The sequence below is a fragment of the Acanthisitta chloris genome, unplaced genomic scaffold, assembly GCF_000695815.1.
Source record: "Acanthisitta chloris isolate BGI_N310 unplaced genomic scaffold, ASM69581v1 scaffold774, whole genome shotgun sequence".
Taxonomy (NCBI): domain Eukaryota; kingdom Metazoa; phylum Chordata; class Aves; order Passeriformes; family Acanthisittidae; genus Acanthisitta; species Acanthisitta chloris.
In genome coordinates, this window is record NW_008670767.1 from 149,617 (window position 1) to 173,524 (window position 23,908).

General features: G+C 39.6%; 1 protein-coding gene across 1 annotated transcript in view; it reads left to right on the forward strand.

The window, feature by feature from the left end:
- Positions 1 to 8,306: 8,306 nt before the first annotated feature.
- Positions 8,307 to 23,908, forward strand: part of LOC103801370 (cytosolic phospholipase A2 epsilon-like) — a gene marked incomplete at its 3' end in the record, with an annotated part of 23,594 nt that continues 7,992 nt past the window's right edge. The window contains exons 1-11 of the mRNA XM_009073782.1: positions 8,307 to 8,376; positions 12,749 to 12,885; positions 13,356 to 13,487; positions 14,520 to 14,560; positions 15,935 to 15,977; positions 16,767 to 16,824; positions 17,264 to 17,430; positions 18,586 to 18,623; positions 20,440 to 20,587; positions 21,447 to 21,583; positions 22,567 to 22,789. Coding sequence (XP_009072030.1) covers positions 8,349 to 8,376; positions 12,749 to 12,885; positions 13,356 to 13,487; positions 14,520 to 14,560; positions 15,935 to 15,977; positions 16,767 to 16,824; positions 17,264 to 17,430; positions 18,586 to 18,623; positions 20,440 to 20,587; positions 21,447 to 21,583; positions 22,567 to 22,789 — 1,152 coding nt within the window. The remainder of the gene's footprint in view (positions 8,377 to 12,748; positions 12,886 to 13,355; positions 13,488 to 14,519; positions 14,561 to 15,934; positions 15,978 to 16,766; positions 16,825 to 17,263; positions 17,431 to 18,585; positions 18,624 to 20,439; positions 20,588 to 21,446; positions 21,584 to 22,566; positions 22,790 to 23,908) is intronic.

Consider the following 23,908-nt stretch of genomic DNA (forward strand, 5'->3'; position numbering starts at 1 on the left):
TTATTGCAGGTAGAAATTAATTATCTACCCTGATAATGCTGCTGCTGTTGTTTTAACTTTATAATTTCTTTCCTCAGGATGAAGACTCCAACATTGATTCTTTGGGAGATGGTCAAGCACAAGAAAAGGAAGATGCAAGTACTGTACCAGACAAAGGTGATTTCAAGGTATTTTGAACAAGGGAATTTAGAACCAAAGAGTGCTAAGAGTTTTGTTTTGCTCAAAAAGGGGGAAGGCCCAGGTAGAGAACTAATGATGGCAGCAGTTTGAGTGTTACAAGGGAAACATCCTTGTCTATTGTTTGGATCATTTTATTCCACTAATGTTTATAGTTTTCATAGAATTATAGAACAGTTTGGGTTGGAAGGGACCTTTAAATGTCATCTAGTTCCAACCCCCTGCAATGAGCAGGGACACTTCAATCAGACTGGCTCGCTTATTTTTCGTAATTGCTTGTTGTATTTCTCATTTCTGTTTTATTTGGAGCAGGAAGAATATCTACCGTTTTAATCCCTCACTTCCTTGTAAAAGAAATCCATTGGGGAGCTCTTTCTGTTCCACAATACTTCTTGTAACTGAAAGGGCCAAAAAGTAACAGTGATGCATGATCTGCTGTAATGGCTTTGTCAGCAAAATCTCTATCTTAGCAATTTGTGGGGGAGTCTTGGACTATTGAACCCCGATCTTTCACAACTTCAGTGTTCCATCAGGAAAAAAACTGTAATGGGATTCTGTAAAACAAGGGATGGTTGAACATGCTAGGGCTATTTCTTGGACTTGAGTATCAGTCATACATTTATTTTGGTTAGAAAATACTGATTTTGACAGGGGTTTTCTTTCTGCTGCTTTGTTATCTATGCACTAAGTACAGGCATTGTTTCCTATCTGCAAGATTAGAGAAGTTTAAGTGTTATTTGTACTACAATGCTGTCCCAAGAAGTGTTTGCTTCTTAGGCAGATAATTCTATGGAAATTTGCATTACAATCCAGGCAGACAGGTTCTACTGAGACAAAATGAAGGTGAAAAGAAGCTTTATCTGAAAATTGAAGTCATATCATGAACAGGCAGACAGGTGAGCTTTGTGATAAGCTGTTTGCAAGCTAGTCCTGGTACAATTTAGGCACCAGGAAATTTAAAGAAATTCTTATCCGTATTCACAGTATTTTTATTTTTTCACATGCACTTTTTAAAATCTAGCTTTTGTGTTTGCCCAGTATTAGGATTATTATTAAAAAAAATAAAAATCAGTGGTGTTAAAAGATTGTATTGTATTGTCTCAGGATATATTCTATCACTCTGGGGTCTTTGTAGCATTTCATACTGTAAATAGTTTACAATATCTTGTATCTCTAGCCTGGGGAGATACTGAAACTCTGGACCATATATAGGAGGAAGAATTTTGTAGATAGTAAAAACAGGCTGAAAAAAATTATTTATCAGTTTTTGGTATAACATCTGCTGCTTACAAGGGGTAAGGAACCTAAAATCATGATGAGAGAAAGCAAAAAGGTTTGAACTGCTGTGTTATAATTACTTATGATAATTATACATATAATGAGTAACTTCTTGTCTTCATTTCTTAATCTCACACAGTAATGTGTTTGTTTTTCCATATGTGCTCAAGACATAGACTTAGATCAAAGATATTTAAGCGTCGTGAAATTTTGAGGGAGTGGGTGTAACAGGAATGGACCAAAAGAATCATCTAATGTGTGTGACACCATAATCTCCTTCTGGACCACTATATTGCTCCTATCTCACATCAAAGGATTATTTTTTACATTTCAAAATTCTAAAAATTTGTGACAATCCTTTGGTGATGGACTGGATTTTTGTTCTTGCATCTGGTTACAGAGACACAGAATATAGCACTCTATCCCATGCACTTATATGATCATTACTTGATCATTCAACATATCATGTGTTCATGTGAAGGATGCATACACACTCTTCTCTTCTGCTCAAGGTTTCTCAAACGTAATTTTTTTATCACTGAAACAACCAGAAGACTTAAATATGGGGTCTCTGCCTGCTAAGAGGGATTGTCTGCTAGAAACACATGACAGTATATGCCAGCAACTGCGTGTATCTTTATGCCAACATGCTGATTTTTATCTCCATTATGAAATTTTTATTTTTCAGGCCCTGGCTAGTACTTTGCCCCATGCTAAAACAGCAGGCAGAGCCAGCTCTGGTATTTCAGGCATCAGTGTTTATATTACAGCAGCAGGATTGCAGCAGATTTTATATAATAATGCATATGAGGGAAGGGGAGGGGAACAATTGGATGCATAGTTCTGAATTCAACATGAACCATGTCTTAGCAAGGGTAAGATGCATCACACCTCAAGTCAAGTGGTACCTCATTTACCTGCCAGGCAAGGGCTCCTTGTTCTTGCAGGGTGTTTGCACCTGGGAGAACAGCAGCCCTTTATCAGAAGTGGGGCAGGTTAAATTCTCAACCCTGTGCAAAGCAGTAGCTCTGGTTTCTGTTGGGTTTTGGAAGCTGGAAGCAGCTCTCAAGATCATGAGAAGAGTGAGGAGCAGCTGCACTGCACAGCAAGGTTAGGAGCAGGTTGCGACATCTGCTTCTGATACAGGTTGGACTTTGTAATGTGAATCAGGAGCTCAGTCTAATTTCTTTCTGTCATATATGTTCTGCATGGGAAGAGCAAAGCACTCTAAAAGAGTGCATTTTCACAAAGGGACTATCCTATTCCTCTGGATATAGTTCTACATGTGGAAATAATTTTGAACATGCAGCTGAACACTTGTTTTCAAAGGGACTTATTTTCAAAAATCTGAAAAAGTCTGATTGTTAAACATCTGTGAATATTAAAATAGGGAGGGCAATGTTAGCAGTACTGAAAGGGCTCTGCAACTAGTCTGAGTTATCAATCAAATAATAAATCTCTGCAGATTTATATAATAAGTAATAGCAATAATAAATGATGCATTTATTTATTAGCTATAAATAAATTATAAATCTCTGTATTAATGGGGTCACTGTGCACTGAGAGTATCCGTGTTGCATTGATCAATTTTTGAAATTTTGCTTTTTGGAAATGTCTTTCAAGTACCGTATCATGTGCATAGTCCTATTTCTCCTATGGGGTTTGAGAGTCATGGTGAATACATGTAAGAGGAAGAACTCATCTGCACAACACAATTCTGGTGACCTTGCATATACCTGTCATGCTCCTGTGGACATAGATAAATTTTCCCTTCTGAAAGCAGAGTTATTGTGACCATATGCATGAGAGGGGCTTTTCCATCCAGACGTAGGATTTTTTAATTCAGTGACATCCGACTAAGGCTTCTGCTAATTCTGGTGACAAGGTGGTCCGAATAGATGTGTTACTAATGAAAAGCATGAAACACACTGCTTGTGAAAACCACCACTGGGGCAACAGTGGTCACCAGCAGCCACAGCCCCTGTGCAGCCCCACAGCCCTATATTGAGATGCCCAGCCCTAGTGCCTGGAGGAGGTGGAAGAAGTAAGCAATTAGAGCATCTGCTTTTCCAGGATGGAGCCTGAGTTTGTCAAGAATGAGGAAGAGCTTCAGAGACATGGCCAAACACAGCAGCCAACTGCCCCCGGCCTGGGCAGCATGCCACAGAGAGCCTCTGGCACATCCCACAGCAGTGGGACGTAGACTCTTAGCAGGTTTGGCTGAGTGATGTTCACAGGCAGAAGCATCCTAACTGCAACTGTAAAAAACTTGAGGATGCACATTCTTTAAGGAGACTTGACTCTCAGACACCTCAGGATAGACTTTCATACACCACCAGCTCTAGATGCACCATCAGCAGCGAAGTATTTTAGTTCCTTTGATTTGCTACCATCTAGTTAAATTAGCACCTGGAGATGAAGAAAGGAGGGCCCTGTAACATACTGGGAGTGATTTAATCTCAACAAAATGCTTTTCCGGGCCAGGAATGCAGGGGTACCTTAGTCAAGGCAAGGAAGCTATCTTTGCCAGGAAAGGCTGCTCTGCTAGTAAACAACATAGAGATGGATAGAGGTGTTATTACTGGGCAATTGCAGCAAAAATGTGTGCATAGAGAGGAAGTTCTTTTCATGGTTGACATAGGTAACACACATTTTTTTTCAGGTTGGCCTGTAGAAATGGCCTTTTTCAACTATCATAAAAGTAATTTGATTGTCCTGAAGATATTTGAAAATCTTGTCTGATCTTTGTAAGAAGGTTTGTGGAATAGCATGTAGTGCAGTTGCACTGAAATAGGTAATGGCACCAGCACACTCTGGCACACAGTTTTTTCTGCTTCCTCCTCACAACTTTTCACCCAGCATGAAAAAGGTCACCTACTCATAAGACCAGATGGAAGACATTCCACATTTCATATCTAAAAGAAACAGCTGAGTACTTGCTTGGAGGACAGCTACTTTTTGGTGATAATATAGTTTTCATATACACAAACCAAATATGATTTTCAGGATATCTCCATTATTTTTCTGTTAGTATATGATTGCTTTGGAATAAATACCAATCTAAAAAGAGAACAATCAAGTCGCAGAATGTGTTGGCTGCTTCTGAAGGTTCAAGAATAAATTCTCCTCTCTGGATCACTGTTGCTAGATGACTGCTCTCTGTTTTGGGAAGGCAGCTACAGTATTGTGTTACCTGATCTAAAACAAGGAGGTAACACTGAAAACAAACAAACAAATAGCATTCACCCAGCACCCATTTGACAGTACTATTGTGGAATTGTGTGACTGGTGTAGTCTACAGTAGGTGGAGTGGTGAATGTTCATAACATTGATATCACAAGCTTGAAAGATGTTGCTGGCAATAGCCCATGCTGGAAGAGTCTGACAGATAAAGAAGCCTAAAAGGCTGAAGAAAGATACTGAGAGAAAAGCAAGTTTAAAAAAAGGTCAAGAAGAATAACCATCCTCTGGTCTTATGAACTCTTGTCTCATGAAGGATTACTGTTGCTTTGAAGCTCCACAGCCACTTGTGATGGGACAGGATGTGTTATACAGCTAAAGAAGTGGAGCAATTTGCAGCAGTGATTCTCAAGATGGATGCATGCCACACATACCTACATAACTTTAAAGAGGGCTCAAATAGACCTACAGAGGCACAAATCTTCCAGGAATGCAGACAGCATGCATCACCACAGTGATCATGACAGAGAAATTTCTGTTTTCAAATCCATGCTCATCCAGGGGGAGAAAGTTGGGATAAATTACATGACAGAGGAATTCTTTACTTCCACCAACAGAGTAACTTTGGTGCCATGTTATTCTTTTTTATGGGAAGTGTTGGAAAATAGGGAGACTAGGAGGCCTGCTCTACATTAGGTAGAGCTGCTGTTTGGAATATCCCAGTAAAACTTAATTTCCATGGGACTTCAGAAAAACTAGCACTGTACACCCTGCACTGGCATTGCAGAGTGCTATACTGCATGCAGCTGGCTGTACACACATGGGCACAATTTGGGAAGCACCAAACTGAAGACAAGCTGACAAATTGACAATCAACAAAACAGTCACAGAGTGACTACATGAGTCTTGATTTTATCAAAAGCAAAGCTACAGTATGACAGTGCTAAATGGTTGTAGCATGTCACTATTAGCCCCAGGGTAGGATGCTGCATGGGGTCTTGCACCATTGAAGTCTTCCACCATTGTGTTGGAAACCTCTCCTTATGTGGTACACCATTACATAGCAGCAGCTTTTTTTTGCTTGTTAAAGAGATCATAATAGATGCTAAGTAAGCAGAATAACAGAACTTATGTTCTTTGTTTTATACATGCATGACTGCTATTTTCTTTGTCTCTATAACTAGACCCTAGTACAACATGTTATAGTTGTCACAGTTGCTATTTAAATACATTTATTTTGATTAAAATGTTCCTGGAATTAATTAAAATAGCAAATCCTCCTGGGAGCAGAAGAACTAGCAAGGCCTGATCACCAGGTGATTTCTACTCTCCCTGTTGTCTTTGCCACCCACACTGGCAGGTGCCAGGGCTGCCAGGACGGCTGACGTCTGGCTGCTGCCTTTTCCTCAAGTAGGTAGCTGGTGGCATCTGCCACTCCTCTAGCCCAAGTACAGGTCCTGGTTTCTGTAGCTTCCATGAAGTCACTGATTTTTTTTTAATTTTAATTTTTTTGTGTGAAACTTCAGTAATTCTTTTTGTGAAACCTGTATCTCTGAGAACTGATTTCCCCATGCCAGATGGGAAAAATCTGGCTAACATATTAGAAACTCATTACATGGTAATCAGAAGGAAGGTGATCAGATGGCAGAAACCATGTAACAGTCATTAAGGAAAACTTCAACCCATCTTTTCTCCTATCTGAAGATCTCAAACTGTTTTGCGAATTTTGAATCTGTTGGTTCTCACGCAAGCTAGTTGTCAGAGGAAGCATAGCTGGAGCTGATCCAGGAGCTGGCAGCACCTTGCTCAATCTCTGAAGATAAATGCTTGCAAGAATTTCCTCCATGTTTATGCAGATCCTAAGGAATAATGAGTTTCTGCCTTCTAGGGCTAATGCTGAGATGTCTAAGCTCATTCCTAACGTGTGAGTGTGGTGATTCACCTTTGCTAATTACCCAGCTGAGAAAAAGGGTTAATTAACTGGGTGTAGAACTGTATTAATGTGGCTATACAGTTTCTGAAGTGTGAACCAGTGTCCTTGAATGGGGTAGCTCTGAGGACATACCCTTCCCTCAGTTGTTTGCAAATTTTGCGGCTTCTGTTAGGCTTTTTCTCCTTTGATAACACTTGAAATAGAAGGTGGATGTATGTCAGGTTGAATTTCCTCAAGAAACACTAAAAAAGAAAAAACCCAAAGAATTCTTGAGGCATTTATATGCGGGGTGCAAGCAGGAATACCTTTTAAGAAAAAGATTTTAACATAACATGATGTGTTAGAGGAGAGAAGAGAGGATTTCAATCACATATTTAAAAAGTAATTTGTTGTGGCGAAGGAGACATAATTGTCTTTCCATCTGAAAATAACGCCTTCTTTGCTCTGTTGTCTTAAAAAAGATAAAAATTGGCCACATCGCATGCATTGTTTTAAATGAGGTTCTTCCAGCTTCTCTTTATCTGCCCTAACATCTATTTTGTGTGCTTGTTTATGGTTATTCTAGGAAGCCTCTGAAGTGCTATAGAAATACAAGGATGCTCCTAAATGAGAGGAAATTGGTTGATAAAAATAGCAGTTGTCAAAAAGAATGATTTGGAGGGCTCTGCTGCAACCACTTATGCAGGTGGAAAAAGTTTCTAGGAGTGTGAGGAAATGACTATGTGTCACAGCCACAGGAAATGCTGATTTATTTATTGGTTTTGTCACAATAGCCTTTTGCAGATAGCTCTGAGCCAGAGACAGGTTTATGGAATGAGCCAGCAGGAAATTGTCTTCCTTAGAAGAAGGAAATCACATTTATCTTCTAATAATAAATAGGAAGAGGTCCCTGCAGTCACAAAATCTGGAGAGACTTGTTTTATAGAAGGTTAAGGCTGAGACACTCAAAGGGAACAAAGGAAGTTAAGCCTTTTCAATCTTAAGATTTCTTAGGAGGAAGGTAGTGTTCTTTAGTTTTTCCCCAAAGACAAACTATTCTTAGCTCTTCATCCTCTAAATTCTCTGGAAACTATTCTCAGCCATTGGTTTATATCATTGTTATGGTAAAGTTCAGATTATTATTACTGGTTTTCTTATACAATTGTAAATAGAAAACCAATCTATGTTTTCAAAGAATAAGGCAAAAGTACCTCTTAAAGAGCAGTACTTAAGGTCTATCTCAAGGGAGTCCATAACAACAGATATTCTCCACAGCACTTTCTTCAATGCAATGGGACCTCATGGGTGGTTACTAAGGGGATTGACTGTAACTTTGAGTAAGACTGATGGTATTTTGACAACTCCACCATGGTGCTCACCAGTGCATTTACTCTGTGCAAGAGACTTACTGTAGCTATGCTATAGAGCTAAACTCAGCAGTTTCAGAGCAAGATAGTTTGCAAGCATCTCACAGGCTGTATGAGTTATCAGGGATTTATCCCTTTCTTGTCTGCTCTGATGAGCAATCCAGACTCTTAGAGCACCAAAGCAAAAAGACAGTGAAATGTATAAAACGTTTAGACTTGTTTAACAGGAGAAGCTGATGCTGCAGATTTTCATCTGCAGAACTGTGAAATAGTTGACCCAAATTTTACCAAGTGTATTATTGTTTTGAAGCACACAGTTATTTTGCACATTTGATACTTTTTCCCATCAAAGCCTTATTCAGACTCCATTTTGTACTGTTCATCTCCAGATAGAATCCTCTCCCTGCTACCTGTTGACTGTAAGGATCATCCGGATGAGAAATCTCCAACGAGTGGATGTCTGTAAGTTTCTCCATTCTTAGTGGCATTCCAGGGTCCAGGCAACATTACATCTTTTATAATTGTATAGCAACATTTTCCTAGTGTTTCTGAAATAACCCAGTGTTTATGTAAATTAGTTGTTATAAATGTTATACATCAGGCCAGTCCTTGTTGCTGTTTCATTGAGTGTTATGCCTGTGCTTTCTGACTGGTTTCAAGACTTGAATGTGTTTTTGAGGATAAGTACTTTCTCTCAAAGAAACTAGAGTTTCTGACATAGGTAGATGAAAAAGACAACATCCCACATTTTCAAAAGCAAGGTGTAATTCTGCTGATGGGTTGTAGCACCCTGGGAAATGTGGCTGGGAGGAGCAAACATTTTCATCCCACTCAATCTTGATTTTAACAAAGATGAACAGCAAAAAGCTTTCTACAATTATTACCACCAAGCTAATGCCAATATTAGTTACTCTGAAACGACAGTCAAAATACATGCTGACTGAGAGCTGGAAGCCTTGTCCCTTCTAACGTTCATGCAGCAGTCTTGCAGTTGTGTAAGAGTGTGACTCACATGGCAGGAAAGTTGTGAGAAGTCAGGAAGCAGGAAAGGAAAACACCAATGCTTTGTTAAAGAATATGGACTATCCACATGTGCCTGGGAGAGGCATTTCACACAAAAATAAACAAGTTAATAGTTCTCTTTCTTTGAGTGAATACAGCTATGTGACCACCTGTGAAAGCTGAAAATTAGCTCTAGAGTGAGAAGGGAAGTGGTGCAACCCTCTTAATTATCTTGATTCTCCTGTTTCACTGTAAGCAGCAGTAATTAGACTACAGCCTCTTACGCAGGAAGAGTAAGGGAAGATGTTCTGAAAGACGAAGGTCTGGATTTACCACGCAGTACCATTTTCATCTTACCCTGTGGTTGTCACATGCTTTTCTGGAAGGTGTATCAGAGAATTTCACCATGTCACAGCTCTGCGTGATACCTGCCGTATCTTAGGTCATATAATTGGGTTGCGCTCTCTGCAGCCTGCGCCTCTCTCTGGCCCATGGCTGTGGCACATGTGTGATGATGCAATAACATACACAGGTATCATCAGGGACTCATCTCAGATCTTCTGCATGTCAGGCAACAAGACAAATAATGAGGTTGTAGAACAAGACTGCGCAAGCAGAACTGAGGCAATATTTTTCATTAAATACACAGCTGACTAGCTTGGCTGCATCTACTGATATAATTAAGGATTATTTGATATACTTTGTGTCTCAAAGTACAGTTAAGATACAAGAATGCCAAATCACATCAATAGAATAGCGTACTTTATCAGCCGAATGGCTAACAGTCATTGATCTCCAATGATATATCTAAAGTCATGTAGAAGTTATATAAAACTGCTTTTAATGCACTTTAAATTCAGTATCATTAGTTCTAAGTTCTCCAAATATATTCAAATAGTTTCAAAATTCTTCAAAGTATTATTATCTGCATAGAATTTCTCAGATTGAAAATAAATAAATAATAACACTTGAGGAAACAGAGTAACAAAAGGAGTTGCAGAAAGGGACCAAATATGATGACAGATCTGAAACAACTTTTACATTCCATGGGACTAAATAGGCTACAGTCCTTAGGAGTGGAAGTGAAATTATTGAGGAGGACATGAAAGCTGTCTCTACACAAAGGAATAGGGGAAGAAGATGAATAGGGAGTCACTTTTCACTGTTGTTTGCAATGTGAAAATAAATGTGAGCATCTAATAAAAGTATCAAACAGGAAGTTTAAAATGAATGAAAGGAATATACAAGTAAATTATGGAACTCACATAAAGAAGCCTAATAATTTTTCTTCTGTCTCATCCTTGGATAAAAGCTAAACTCTTCCAAGTAAGACTTCCCATTCCAAGAGAGAAATGCTTCCTGGATATGCGTAGACTGAATTTTTGAATTTCACAAGTAGCAGGCAGTTACAAGTGGTGTCTTAATACAGGAGGGCAGCCTTAAATCTTGTTCTTAAATCATTTATACTGTCTATAAATGTCTCTATAAATGTCTATATACAGATGTCTATATATGTCTATACAGATGTTTATATGTACATTTATACTGTGTATAACCTGTCTATAAATAAAATACAGATGCAAGAAGAAGGTGCAGGTGAGACACTATGTTCCTCCTTCAGAGAGATATTGATGTGCCTAAGCAAGGCAAAATGTGTAAGGCAACCAGACTGGTCAAGCTGACTAGTCCTGGCCCTTACTGGGGAGATATTTGGTATAAGCAGCCAGTGTTTTCAGTGTTAACAGTCAGTCTCCTGGCAACCTGCAGCAACATATGTGATCCATGCACTGCAGTGTTTTTGTGTTGTTTATGAGTAGAATAGACTGTTTCAGTTGAAAGCGACCTACAAACACCATCTAATCAAACTGCCTGACCAAGTTCAAGCATGCTATTAAGGGTATTGTCCAAATACCTCTTCAACACTGACAGGCTTGGGGTATCAACTACCCCTCTAGGAAGCCTGTTCCAGTGTTTGACTACCCTCTCTGTAAAGAAATGTTTCCTAATTTCCAGTCTAAATCTCCCCTGGTGCAGCTTTGAACCATTTCCTTACATCCTGTCACTGGATCCCAGGGAGGAGCTTGGCACCTGCCCCTCAGTGTCCTTTCCTCAGAAAGCTGTAGAGAACAATGAAGTCACCCCTCAGCCTCATTTTCTCCGACCTAGATAAGACCAAAGTCCTCAGACGCCCCACACAGGACATTCCTTCCAGACCCTTCACCAACTTTGTTGCCCTGCTCTGAACATTCAAGGACCTTCACCTCTTCTTTATATTATGGAGCTTTTGATACTGCTTACTGTTTATCTGTACCATGGGAATGGTAAAGACCTCTCTGTGTCTCCTAGAACTTAGTGCAAAGTGGGCATGGGTGTCTGAAGTGAAACAACATTCCTGGGAGTCACAATTCCCAGTCATCAGTTTGCAAAGTCCACCATGTCACCTGTGTGAGGGAAACAGATGCTATTGGGGCAATTACTGTTGTTTCCACCTTTGGGCTTGAACACAACCCCCTTTAGGGATTTTGTTCTGAAAGGAAAGGAAAAGAAAGGGAAGAGGAGAAGCGAATAAAAAATGTGGTGGGTTTTTTGTTTGTTTGTTTCTGCATTATAACTTCTAAAAACAGAAAACCAGTCATTATGGTGTCTATTGACCTGTCACAATGCTTTACATAATTTCTCAAGCAGTTCTTAATTTCAGTTCTTCCCTCTGACTTGGACAGAAAAGCAGCGAGTCTTGATTAAATGCACTTTCAACAGCCTCCAACCAGTTTGAGACAGTCAGTGGCCATAGGGTGACACCTGGCAAAACCTGGTGGAGGAGGAAAGAAAAGGAGAAGGAAATAAAAAGATCCTGTTGCAGACAGACAAGTTTTTGCCTTTCCACACAAGTCGGTGCAAGTTCCTGTTCCCTTCTCTGCCTGCAGAGTCCTTACCTGCTGCTGGAGGGTCTTTTCCATTTACTGCTGCTATCAAAAGCCTCATATCAAGGGACATCCATTCTCAAAGCAAGTTACCTTTTACATTATACAGTCTCAGATAATTTTATTGTTAAGAATTGTGTAAGAGAAGTTTTCAAGGTGCTGAAGTGCTTTGCATAACCTGTCAAAGAAACATTGCATTCCACCACACAGTGCATAGCATTTTTGTCTGTAGTTGTTTGAGATGTACTGTAATTCAGGTGTCTTTGAGAACTGGGATGTAAAATCCTTCACTAACCTTCTCCTGGCGCATTTTGGAATGAGACTTGGTCCATTTCTTCCTGGAGGTGGCAATTAGTTAGCATCCAATGTCTAATTCAATGAGCTCCTTCTGGAGAAAGCCTCTGCCATCTCCTACAGCAGAGGTAGTTCTGCATCTGCTTTCACAAACCCTCATCAAGAAAATCACTGAAGACAAGGCAGAGATGGAAACCTTTTGCAGTTGTTCTTAAAAGATGGAGGAGAGTCTCAGGCCACTCTCATCAGACATCGGCTAAGTATCATTGCGTATGTGCATGTATGCTTGCATGCACACCTGAGCACAGGAAAGCTTGTTGGCTGAGAAACTGAAGTGGGTGATTAGAAGAGGAAATTCTCACCCCTTTATACACAATATCTCTGTTGTCTGTAACTCATGCAAGGAAGAATAGAAACAACCTTCTGTTCTAGGGCATCTCGTGTCTGTGCTTTTTCCATCTCAGAAGGAAATCTTGAAAAGAATGACGTTATATCAGGCATTTCTCTCCTTAAATAACTCATGCTTGCTGTTGGTACCATACAGTAACCTTTCCAGTGTCATGCAGCACCACTGACTTTGCCACATTAAAAATTGTTTTGCGTCTTTCCTTACCCAGTAAGCCAGGCTGATTGCTACGTGTCATTGTGGCTGCCAACTGCAACATGTGAAAAATCACGCACTAAAACTGTGAGAAATTCCAACAATCCAGTGTGGAATGAAACCTTCTACTTCAGAATCCAGAGTCAGGTCAAGGTAAGCAGCAAAAGTTGTCTGCTGGAAGCAGCCTGAAGATTTTGTGTATGTATCTCCTGAACTGTTCCCAGGAATTGTTTAAGGCATGGCACATAAGGAACTGTTCAAAGTGTTAAACAGCAGAGATGACTGACCTCCCATATATGTGCATTGGTACTGCTTAGGAGGGCAAGAAACTGAGCTCAGAATTGAAGTTTAATGGAAAATAAAGACTCTTATTAGTCAGTGCAAGACAGATTCAGAATTTAGGAGTTAACTAAGATGTCATATATGTATAACCAATGTATTATGTTACAGCAATTAAAATGAACTAGGGAAGAAAGAATATTCAATTTACAGTATGTTTTTCCAAAGGGGGATGATATTTAAATTCACAGCTTTTCTTTTCAAGCACAACACTCCTTCTTGTTTAGAGCTAATGATGTCCAGACTGCAGAAACTATGAAAAACTACTCTCCCTCTTTTTCCAGAACGTGCTGGAGCTGACAGTGTATGATGAGGATTTTGCTACTCCAGATGACCATCTTCTCTGTGCGCTCTTTGATACTGCTAAACTTCCAATTGAAAGAACAGTGCTCCTGTATTTTAAGCCTAGCCCAAATGTGAGAGCAAAAAATAAAGCAACTAAGAAACCAGTGGAGAGTTATAGAACACTATAAATATCTGTCTGAGTCTGCCATGGATGGCTCATCCCAATAATGAGTATATGAATTGCCATTCAAAATATAAGTACATAAAATGTACTGGATTTGAGAGACTGAACCCCTCTTCCCAGTATCTTTATAAATTATTAAAGACCATATGACTGAAACAGTGTGGTAGGTAGGGGAGGGATCTGATGGTGAGCTACCTCTGAGCAACACCAATACAGCTGTTGCAAGGTGAATAATCTGTAATTTCTTTTTCCATGTAATTCATAGCCACTAACCCCTGCCCCTTTGATTGTATCTACTTTCATCCCAAAGGCAAAGTTGAAGTTACTCCTGTGTGTATCCCACACTTGAATGGCTGATTCACTCTATTTCTCAGTTTCCCATCTATAAATTGGAAAAAGAGTCTTGATTCCCTTTGTGATCTAAGGATGATATTAACAAAATATCTAGTATGCAACTTCTTGTTACCATGGACAGATTGCTTCTGGTATCCAAAATAGGTCATTCAGAACCAGCTTGTACAGATCAACACTGCCTTACAGGGAGTTGCCTAACACTAGCTCTGAATCACTCACTAACATCGGTCTCTGTTTATTATGTTAAAGTGATGGGCAGAAAGTATCTTTAATTTCCAAGATAATAGCATGTATGGTAAGTCATGGTAGGACAATGTCAGGAATATCTGGGAGAAAAAGCTAGAGTTCAGAAGACAAAGGGAATTGCAAATTGCCTTTCTGCAGCAGCTTCACACTAAGAAATGGAAGTACAAGTTGTTTTGATGACATCTTGAAGAAGGAAGGAGGTGAGGCAGAAATCATTAAGCTACCTGGCTGAAATGTTGATTCAGACCATCCAGTTTGAAATATTTACCACAGGCTATGCATTGCAAACAATTACTTCAATATTGCTTATTGGAGACCTGGGTTTAGACAAGGGACAAAGCATTATGTAGCTGTTTCATTTAATATCTTGTTCTTTCAGGCCAAGGAGGAGCTAGAGGTTGAATTCAAATTGGAAGATGCGTAAGTGATATAAAGGTTATTTTTAAAATGCAAAAAATCATAAAGTGATAAAACAAAGAAACAGAAATAGAAGTTATGTTCTGTGGGATTTCTGTAAAAGTGCCAGCCTTCTCGTACATCATTACTGCAGCCCTCAACACCCAACTGATTTATGCAGTTTTCAAAGATGCACCTACCAGTTACTCAGAGAGGCTGTGGATGCCCCATTCCTACAAGTGTTTAAGGCCAGGCTGGATGGAGGTCTGAGAAACATGGTGTAGTGGAAGGTCTCCCTGCCCAGGGCGGGGAGGTTGGAATTAGAAGACCTGTGAGGTCCCTTCCAACCAAAACCATTCTATGATTCTATGACTTGTTCACCTAAGGACATTTCAGAAGGCTTTCTGTGTGTGTGAACATTCATGTCTATCATTTTTTCCTAGACTGTTTCAGGTCATGTATTGGTCAGACTCCTAGTGTTGAACCATCCTTGTTAGGTTTCCAATGTCTCTCTGCTTCCTTTAATTTTCCCTTGCAGCACTATTTGGGTCCTAGCAATTCTGTTTTCTCTCTGTTCAACACAATGACAATGTGTAGGAAGCCCTAGTGTAAGGATCTTCCTCTAGCATGGTCAGCCTGCCACCCATATGAGTTAGTATTTTTGCCTCTGTGTTGCCACTAAGGCATGGCAGAAAAAAAGTGACCAGCTTAAGGTCAGTCCTCATATTAGTGGGGAAACAAGGCCAGAAATCAAGTCACTGCACACCATCTCCTCACTTCACCTGAATGATCAGAGAGCTTTATTTTTCCCCTATGTAATTGGTACCCACTGCCTTGTGTCCCTTTGAAACAGGCTCCCTAGGGAAGTGGTCATGGCATCAAGCCTGCCAGAGTTCAAGAAGTGTTTAGACAAAGCTCTCAGGCACATTGTGTGATTCTTGTGGTTGTTCTGTGCAGGGCCAGGAGTTGCACTTAGTGATCCTTTTGAGTCCCTTCCAATTCTATGATTGAATTATTTGCATACCTGTAAATACATATCACTGTCTCCACAACAGGGATATGCTGGTGTACTAGCATGCTACCGCTGAAATACATTTATTTTACATTTTAGAGTGAGAAGAATTTGAATGCCTAATCACAGATTCCATTTTAGATGCTCATGAGATTGCCCCACAAAAAAAAATATATGGTACACATTGCTCAGCTTTGGCATGGAGATGAGTCCCCTCAGAGCGGTGCTCAGTCCAAGCAAGCATGGAAAGGAGCTTGTTACATACCTGCCGGGGTCCCCTCAGACTGCCATTCTTCTAAGTGGGAAAAAAGAGCAACATCCTGGGCAAGGATGAGTGGGATTTCTTTGATCTGAAAAAAATCCATGTTTTTCATTTTGTTTCCCAGTTCTGGTCCTCATGAAGCCATTGCTACCAATGGAGTGCTGGTGGTATGTGTCTTTCACAAGATATTTTCTTTAATAAATAAATTTTGGTAATATAAAGGGGAAGGAAGGGTGAGGGTTAGAGAACTCAGTAGGCCAGTTCATTCTCTTTTTTCCCTCTTTGCTATTTAGATACTTTGAGAATGGGATGTTTTATTTGCTTGTTTGTTTTATTTATTTTATTTACCTGTTTATTGGTGATATTCCATTATTTCCTGTTTGTCCTATACTTACTCCCCCCCGCCCATATTTTCTCTGATACCAGTACTTCAAAAAAGGTACTGCTGTCTATCATGAAAAAAGGCTGCAAAGCCACTTGATGATAACTTAAACCTTTCCTCCCCTTGGAGATGAGGCATGCTCTGTGGGTAAGTTCTGCACTAAATATTGACCTATTGTATTTATATTATGTGAAAGAAGAGTGACTGCCCAAAATGTTAATAGAAATGCTTCTTCAGAAAACCCTTCCTACTACTGACTCTTGATCTCTCAGCAGCATATCTCTCTTTTAGCTTTTTCTAGTTTAACCCTTTGTGTTTATGGTACTGTCCTGAAAATATTCCTGATTTTCTTCCATTGTATATTCCTCTTACTGTGCTCAACCATATGGCATTACTGGAGGATGCCTACAACTCCCTCCAAAACTTTTCCTTTTCCTTAGTTAGTGTCTAATGGGAAAAAGCCCAGAAATGCCAGGGAATCAAGAACATGGCCAAAAGCTGAGAGATTCACACTTCTTCATAATGAGAATGGGATGTGGTGATCTTTCTCAGATTCCTGCACTGTCTTTCACAGTGTCGTGAACTTTGCTGCTTGGAAGTTGAAGTGGCAGAGAAGACAAAGCAAAAATCAAGTAAGTTAATTGGTTTTTTAATCTATTTACCAATAATTGCATGCTTACTGATGAGACAATACCCTTTTCATATATTGTATTAATGGAATAAATACTATTTGCTGTATTCAATGAAGTTAATGCCAGGTAAACACATTCAGTTGTTATAGACTCCAATGACTCGAGATGTATGTTAACAAGGCCTATTAGATCTGCATTAAAGTTGAAATCCCAGTTCTATATCACAGCAAGAACATTCAATCTGTTTTCTATGAAAATAGAATCTGCTTTGCTCCTTTGCCTTTGCTGTCAGCATTCCCTCCAGTGCACTTCCCACTGGACAAAGCTGTGGTCCAAATCCTACAGCTCTGCTACCTGCATCAAACTTATAATCAAGCCAACATAATTTTCTTGTTAAATCATATTAACATTTCTCACAACCTTTGTTTTGCTACTTTAGAGAAAGCACTTTCCCTCACTGTGAAGGGCTCCTTTGAGGGGACACAGGATGTCACACTGGGCCCCAATGGAGTGGTCAGCCCATTGTGTCCCATCAAGTTCCACTACATCAAGTATGCAGAGCCAACGCTGGATGTCATGTTACCAAAGAAGAGGCGCTACCACCCTGTATGTTTGAGTGGCCTCAGTGATGGAGTGATTATAAGTGTCTCTCAAGATAGTGGGAGGAGGGAGATAGGGTAAACCCATTACTGGTTTTGTCCTAAATCGTGTTGTTTTCCCAGTGGTCCTGTAAGTACAGTACAGAGACGGGCTCCCCAGTTGTGATGCTGAATTCACTGCCCATGGGAAGGAAAACAACCATTGCAGAGGTGAGCATCACTTCCAGGTGTTGGGAATAAAATGTCCCTCAGGTAGAAACCATTCCCCATAATGTTGTTCCAGATGGCTGCTAAGAGGATCAGGAATGTTCTGATTTTTTTCTTAGACTTAGAACAAAGAGGAGCTTTGTTTCTCCAGCTTTGTTCTCTGCAGAGGCAGGTTGCCACTCTATTCACCTCCATTATGTGACAGTAGTAGATACAGAGACCAACAAGAATGTCAGAAAATATGATGCCTTCAGTACGTCTCTCTGTGTTTACTCAAAGACTCACTGACCTCCCCTTTGTTTAGGACCCAAACTGAAAGTTGCTCATCAAACACAAGCCAGGAAAAGGACAATATATTAAAATATGTTGAAAATATTAGATATAGAGTATGTATTTTAAAGAATATAATGAGAATATTGCTCGAATATGACCATTGAAACAACCTCTCAGAACAGTGCACTTTTTGTCAGTTAATATGAAGACTGCAATAATGATTTTAAGACATGATGGAGTCTTGGCAGAAGCAAATGCAGACTTGCAGTCTCTTCACTGTGAGACTATGGCCAGGATGTCAAAGAAGTCCTGTGTATTAGAGCACAGAGAATAGGAAACACACCAAAAAAATGGCAATTCAGGATGCTGCAGAAAGCCTGTGAGTATTACAGGAAATGGAACCTACTGCATGAGTCTCAGGAACCTCCTGCACCAAGATTGTTAATGGTTTCTGCAGCCTGAAAGGATTTGGGATCTGTAACTAAGGATGTTCCACTAAGGGATGTTCCACTAAGAATAAGTGAATGCTTTTGGAAGCATATACTAAGATCTCTGACATTTAACTTTGTGATTGCCAGACCTTGTTGACGTCTAAACCAAGCTCTGACCCCAAGACAGAAAGGGAAAAAAGCAAGTTTAAAATTAAAATTTAAAAATTACAGTACACATTCTTGTTTTCCAGGAGAAAAGATTTGATTTGAATGTGAAAGCGCAAACCTGGTAAGAGATCTTCTTCTATTCCTTAAGACTTGATTTTGACATTGTTTTAGCCACATGGAAATGACACAAGCAAGAATTCTCAGTCTAAAAACTAGAATGTGCTTATAATAAAACATCAAATACATACAAAATATATGATACATAATTAGCCTTAGGAAGATTTGGCTTTCATCAATAAATATTGATAAACATGTATTTATTTTAGCATTATCCTCTTCTTTCTGACCACAGAATAATATCTTTGGTCAATGTCAGTCTCTGAAATTCACAAAAAGAACAAAGCTAGCTAAAAAACCCAAACACATAAATAACAATAGATAGGAGTAAACATTTAATTTAATCAGAAATTCTGCATTTTTTTCTTAACTGTCAATATTCAGTAGCAATAAACCTTGTATTCTGTTAAGTCCAGTTATACTATATATTGGACAGAAACTAAGGTAAACAATGTGGATCATGTTTTGACATCATTAATACTCTTCAGTAAACATGAAGATGCTTCATGCTATCCACAGCTATATATAATACACAGAACTGGGAAAACTAGTGATTTTGTGTGTGTGCCTAAGAAATAAAATGGGAAAATAACTTAATTTTGAATTCAGAGTTTTCTATCATTTCAGAAAGGCAAGTGATGAAAGACAACAGGAAACCCAGTGTTATTTCACAGCAGAAAAAACACTTCCTGCTTATTTATATTTTACCTTCAGAACTTTAGAAACAGTTTGTTTGTATCTTCATTGACAAGAGAAAACTTTTGCAGCTCCATCTAAATTCTCCTTGTGTGTCATTTACTGATAAGTTTGCAATAATTTGACTGATTTTATCCAAATCTGATGGTGGAGAAAGCTCATATCTACATTTCATTACTAGTTTCATTGAAATTAAGGGCTAAGTAGAAGAGAGAGGTCCTGTCACTGAAATAAAAAGAAAATCCCTGCCATTTGATAATGCCTGGCCAGGGCTAGCTGGCCAGACAGGCTGTCCAGGAGTGGCTCTGAGCTGACCATGACTGTCTCTTGCCCATTGATGTCTTGTAGCCAGGATTGAGGCTAGTGAGCAGAAGAGCACAAATGCCCAGGGAAATAAACTACAACTGTGGGGTCCTAAGGAATGACTTACTAAATTTCAAAACAGACACCAATGAAGTCTTCCTCTGGGAAATGTTGTGCCTTACAATTTTTGAGTCAAGGCTGATGTGAAATAGAACTTCCAGCGTTAACCCGTGAAACAATTTGTGCAAGTGCAGACACAAAAGAGCAGCGGGGCTGAAATCCTGCTCCAATAAACTCATAACCCATCCAGGGTCTGGATGTCACCAAGGCCCCTCCAGCGAGCTGGGTTCCTCGCTACCCATCCCAGCGATGCTCACCGCTAGAGGGAGATGCGTTCCCACCCCGGTTGCTCAAAGGAGAATTTCCTTCCCACTGGAAATGTCACATTTGAAAATTGGGGTTTATTTTAGATTTCAAATGAGAAAATAGCCCGTGAAATGGTAATCAATACACTCACTTTTGAATATTTGAGCGGGTTTTCTAAGCTGGTCAGTCTTTTTGGTTTTGGAAAAGTTATTTAATTTTTTTTTAATACTGTATATTGTTTCTTCATAAATTAGTAATAATGAGATATAATGTCATTGGTTAGGCTTACTAATTGATGTAAGTTTATTACTTTTAAAAATAGTTAGAATATTGTCTCCTGTTCTCATCACATTGTATCATCCTGTTTGAAGGGAAGGGTGCTGTAGATATTCTTCGAAGTCTTAAGATTGATATGGTGTGCTAATATTTAATCTATATGTCTGTTTTTATCTTAGTAATTGTTCATGCCACCAAGACCTGGACATGCGCTTTGGGTTTGACTTATGTTCAGAAGAGAGGGCTTTCCTGGGGAAAAGAAAGAAATATGTAGCAAGTGCCCTCAAAAATGTTTTTCACCTACCACAGGATCTGCAGGATCAAGAAGTACGTGTGTGTCAGGGGGATAGAACTTGAATCTCTAGTGCCTTCATGTACTCTTCTAAATGAGTGGCCAGCAAAGCAGGCCACATGTTTCTGTTGTGCAGATACCAGCTTGTCCGTGTGTCTTAAGTACATTTGCTTCTGCTGCTGAGGCTTGTTATTGCAAGAAATGCTAGTTGCAGTAATTGCATTCTTCATTACTGTCAATTTGGAATGTGCCAGATTTGAAGTGTGTTCATTCCTGCCATGCTATGCTATAAATGGCTTGGTTCAGCAATACTGAATACATTAAACAGCAAAGATTTCTTCCCTTGTTCAAATTTCACCTTTTGTGAAGGTTTAGAACAAACATCTCTGAGTGTTTCTTATATACTTCCTTTCTTGCAGTTTTGAAATTTCTTAAGATAAATATAATTTATTTAAAAGTAATCCGTAGAATTGGCAAAGGTAGCTTAATAACAGTAGCTGTGAAATGAGTGTATTTCTTCATGGGATTGGCATGCAGATTTTCATACAGTAGTAGTCAATGTGTGAAATAAAAAAGTGGCAAAGGAGTGGAAGATGTAGAGAAAATACATTGTTGTTTCCACAGAAGGGTTTCTTCTTGTTCGTCTGTGCCCCTATTTGCCCTAGAGGTAAGCAAGAACCCAGGTTTGGGTTAAACCCTGAACCCCTGTTTATCCAAAGGAAAGTGGCAGAAGAAGTCATTGCTTGGGTTTGAAGTCTTACCTTCTGAAAAGGGACCTGAGAGGGCTCTGAGATCAGGACCTGGGCTGGCTGTGGTGACCAGACCCCACTGCAGTTTGGGATACGATGTTGAATGCTGTCGGTGTGAACGTCCCATCCTCCCTCTGCTCAACAGGTCCCTGTTGTGGCTATCATCACAACAGGCGGAGGACTGAAGTCAATGACAGGATTGTACGGCAGTCTCATGGGACTCAAGAAATTAAATCTCCTGGACTGTGTAACATACATCAGTGGGCTGTCCGGTACCACGTGGTAAGCCACCTTATGCTTGACCAGGCCTTATGAGGGTGATGCTGTAGCTTCTAAAAGCAGACAAGCTGAGGAGATTTTCTTGAAACATCATAGAAACAAGCTGTTTCTCAGTAACAGATCATTAGCTTGATTTGATGCGCCTCTTTTTTTTATAAGCAATTCTGTACTGTGCTTATCAACTCCACATTTGCAGCAATTAAATGTACATATGATAATTAAACTTGTCAAACTATTTTCTAAGCAGTACTGTGGATGTAACTGCGGATGCCCATAGCATCAGGCCTCTGCTTCTCTCCACTGATGTTCCAGCTGTTGTGGTTCCCATTAACTTCTGAGACTGCCTCTGATATCTAACTTGTCAAGCAGAAAAAACCCTGCAGGACAGTGCACACTTACCCCTACAACCTGCTAGTTTGAGAAAGAACTGGGTTCCCATGGGCAGTGTTATTCCCTGCTCACAGGACCTACAGCTGCCTCATGTCTGATCATCCTATGTAGGGAAGTTTGGATATTGGTTGGGAGGTCTATTTTTAGATGATAGTGTTAAAATAAAGCATAGTGATATCATAGGATTAACACTAAGTGTATCAGAGCCAAAACACTAAGTGAATCAGACCCAAGATACAGAAGCTGGTGTGAAGGAATTTAAGGTTCTAAAAAACAAGCAAATAAAACTTATTATAATTTTCTGCCTAATTTGTGCTTCAGAAATGCACCAGGTGATTTATCCCTTAAGCTTCTGCCAGTTCTGTTTAAAAAAAAAAGGGTCAAGAACATAAAACCCCCACCTTATTCTTTGGGCCCATCTTTAAAAACAGCCATAGAAACACTGGAGTGTCCATTCTGCTGGATGGAGAAACAAAACCAGAGTCTATATGAGCAGAAGTGAATCCCTAAATGTAAAAGTCTGTTTCAAAAGCCACAAAATTTCAAGTCTTTTTTTCCTTCTTCTGACTTTTGCTGTCTGCATTATCTTTCTCCAGGACCATGGCCAACTTATACAGAGATGCCTACTGGTCACAGAAGGACCTGGAATCGCATATTGGTGAAGCCCAGAAACAAGCGACGAAATGCAAGATGGGCTGTTTCTCTATGGATCGCATGAAGTACTACAACAAGCAGCTTTGTCAGCGGAAAGAAGAGGGATACAGGACATCATTCATAGATCTTTGGGGGCTCATGATTGAGTATTTACTAAATGATGGGGTATGATGCATATTCCACTTCTCAGAGAATCATGTTTTTTTCCCTTAGTGGATGGTGAGGAAACTAGTCCATCATTTCAGAGAACATATCTCAAAATAGAGGGGAATTCTCCATGTTAACAAAAGACTAGATTTTCCAGTTTCCTTTAATAGTTTGCCTAGGGAGAAATGCATTCTATAAGTTAATAAATTAGGGTGTGGATGCAGCCATTTGAGCTCTGGCTGGTAAATAAATTGAAGTGGAGGCAATCATGGGAAATCCCTCTAAGATGCAAATTGCTCATGCAAAAAGAGTTCAAAATGCAAAGCAGAGTAATCTTGACAGTATGAAAACCACCTCAGACAGTCCTGAAACAGCTAGAGTACTTGGTGAATTGCATTCACTGAAGGTAACTTGATCTACAGGTACACTGGAGGCAAGTACATAGTTTGCTTTTGCTCGGAAGCACTACTTAGGTGGTTGAAATGATAGTAACTTTTATAAGCAATTTCAAATTTGCTTTTCTGTTACTTGAAGTGGTTTCCACTCCTATAGTACAGCAGTCTACTCTGTCTTCTCCCTCTTCTTGAACTGGATCACAGTTCAAGGGTGTGTGCTTTGGCACTTAGGAAGTGGGAAAGGGTGAGTGGTTTGAGGATGGAGCAGAAGTGTCCTCCAGTGGGGACAGAAACTCTGTAGTGATTCATTCATTTGAGTTTGGATTGGTTTTTAAAAAATATATAAGTACATATGTAGTATTACATATATATATGTAAATTGAATATAAATACATACAGAGAGGAATACTAGATATTAATCAAAGGTTTAAGCTAAATAGCTGCCTCTCTTTTACTCTCAGCTAAATGAGGTCCCCTCATAATCCAGTCAAGCGTATTTCCCTGTGAGATGCGCTGACTGTTGCTATATAACCATTAACCATTCCATAATCTTCCAGAACCACCCACAATTAAATTGGTCAGCACTTCAAGCAATTTTATGATTTTTATAAACCTTGTCAATGAGAATATGCTTTATCTATCAGAAAGAAGCTGAGTGGCATGCATATAATTTGCTGACAAACTCCAGTCCCCTTGCAAGGCTGGACTGTGATAGCTGTTGTGTACTAAGAAATGAAAGAGT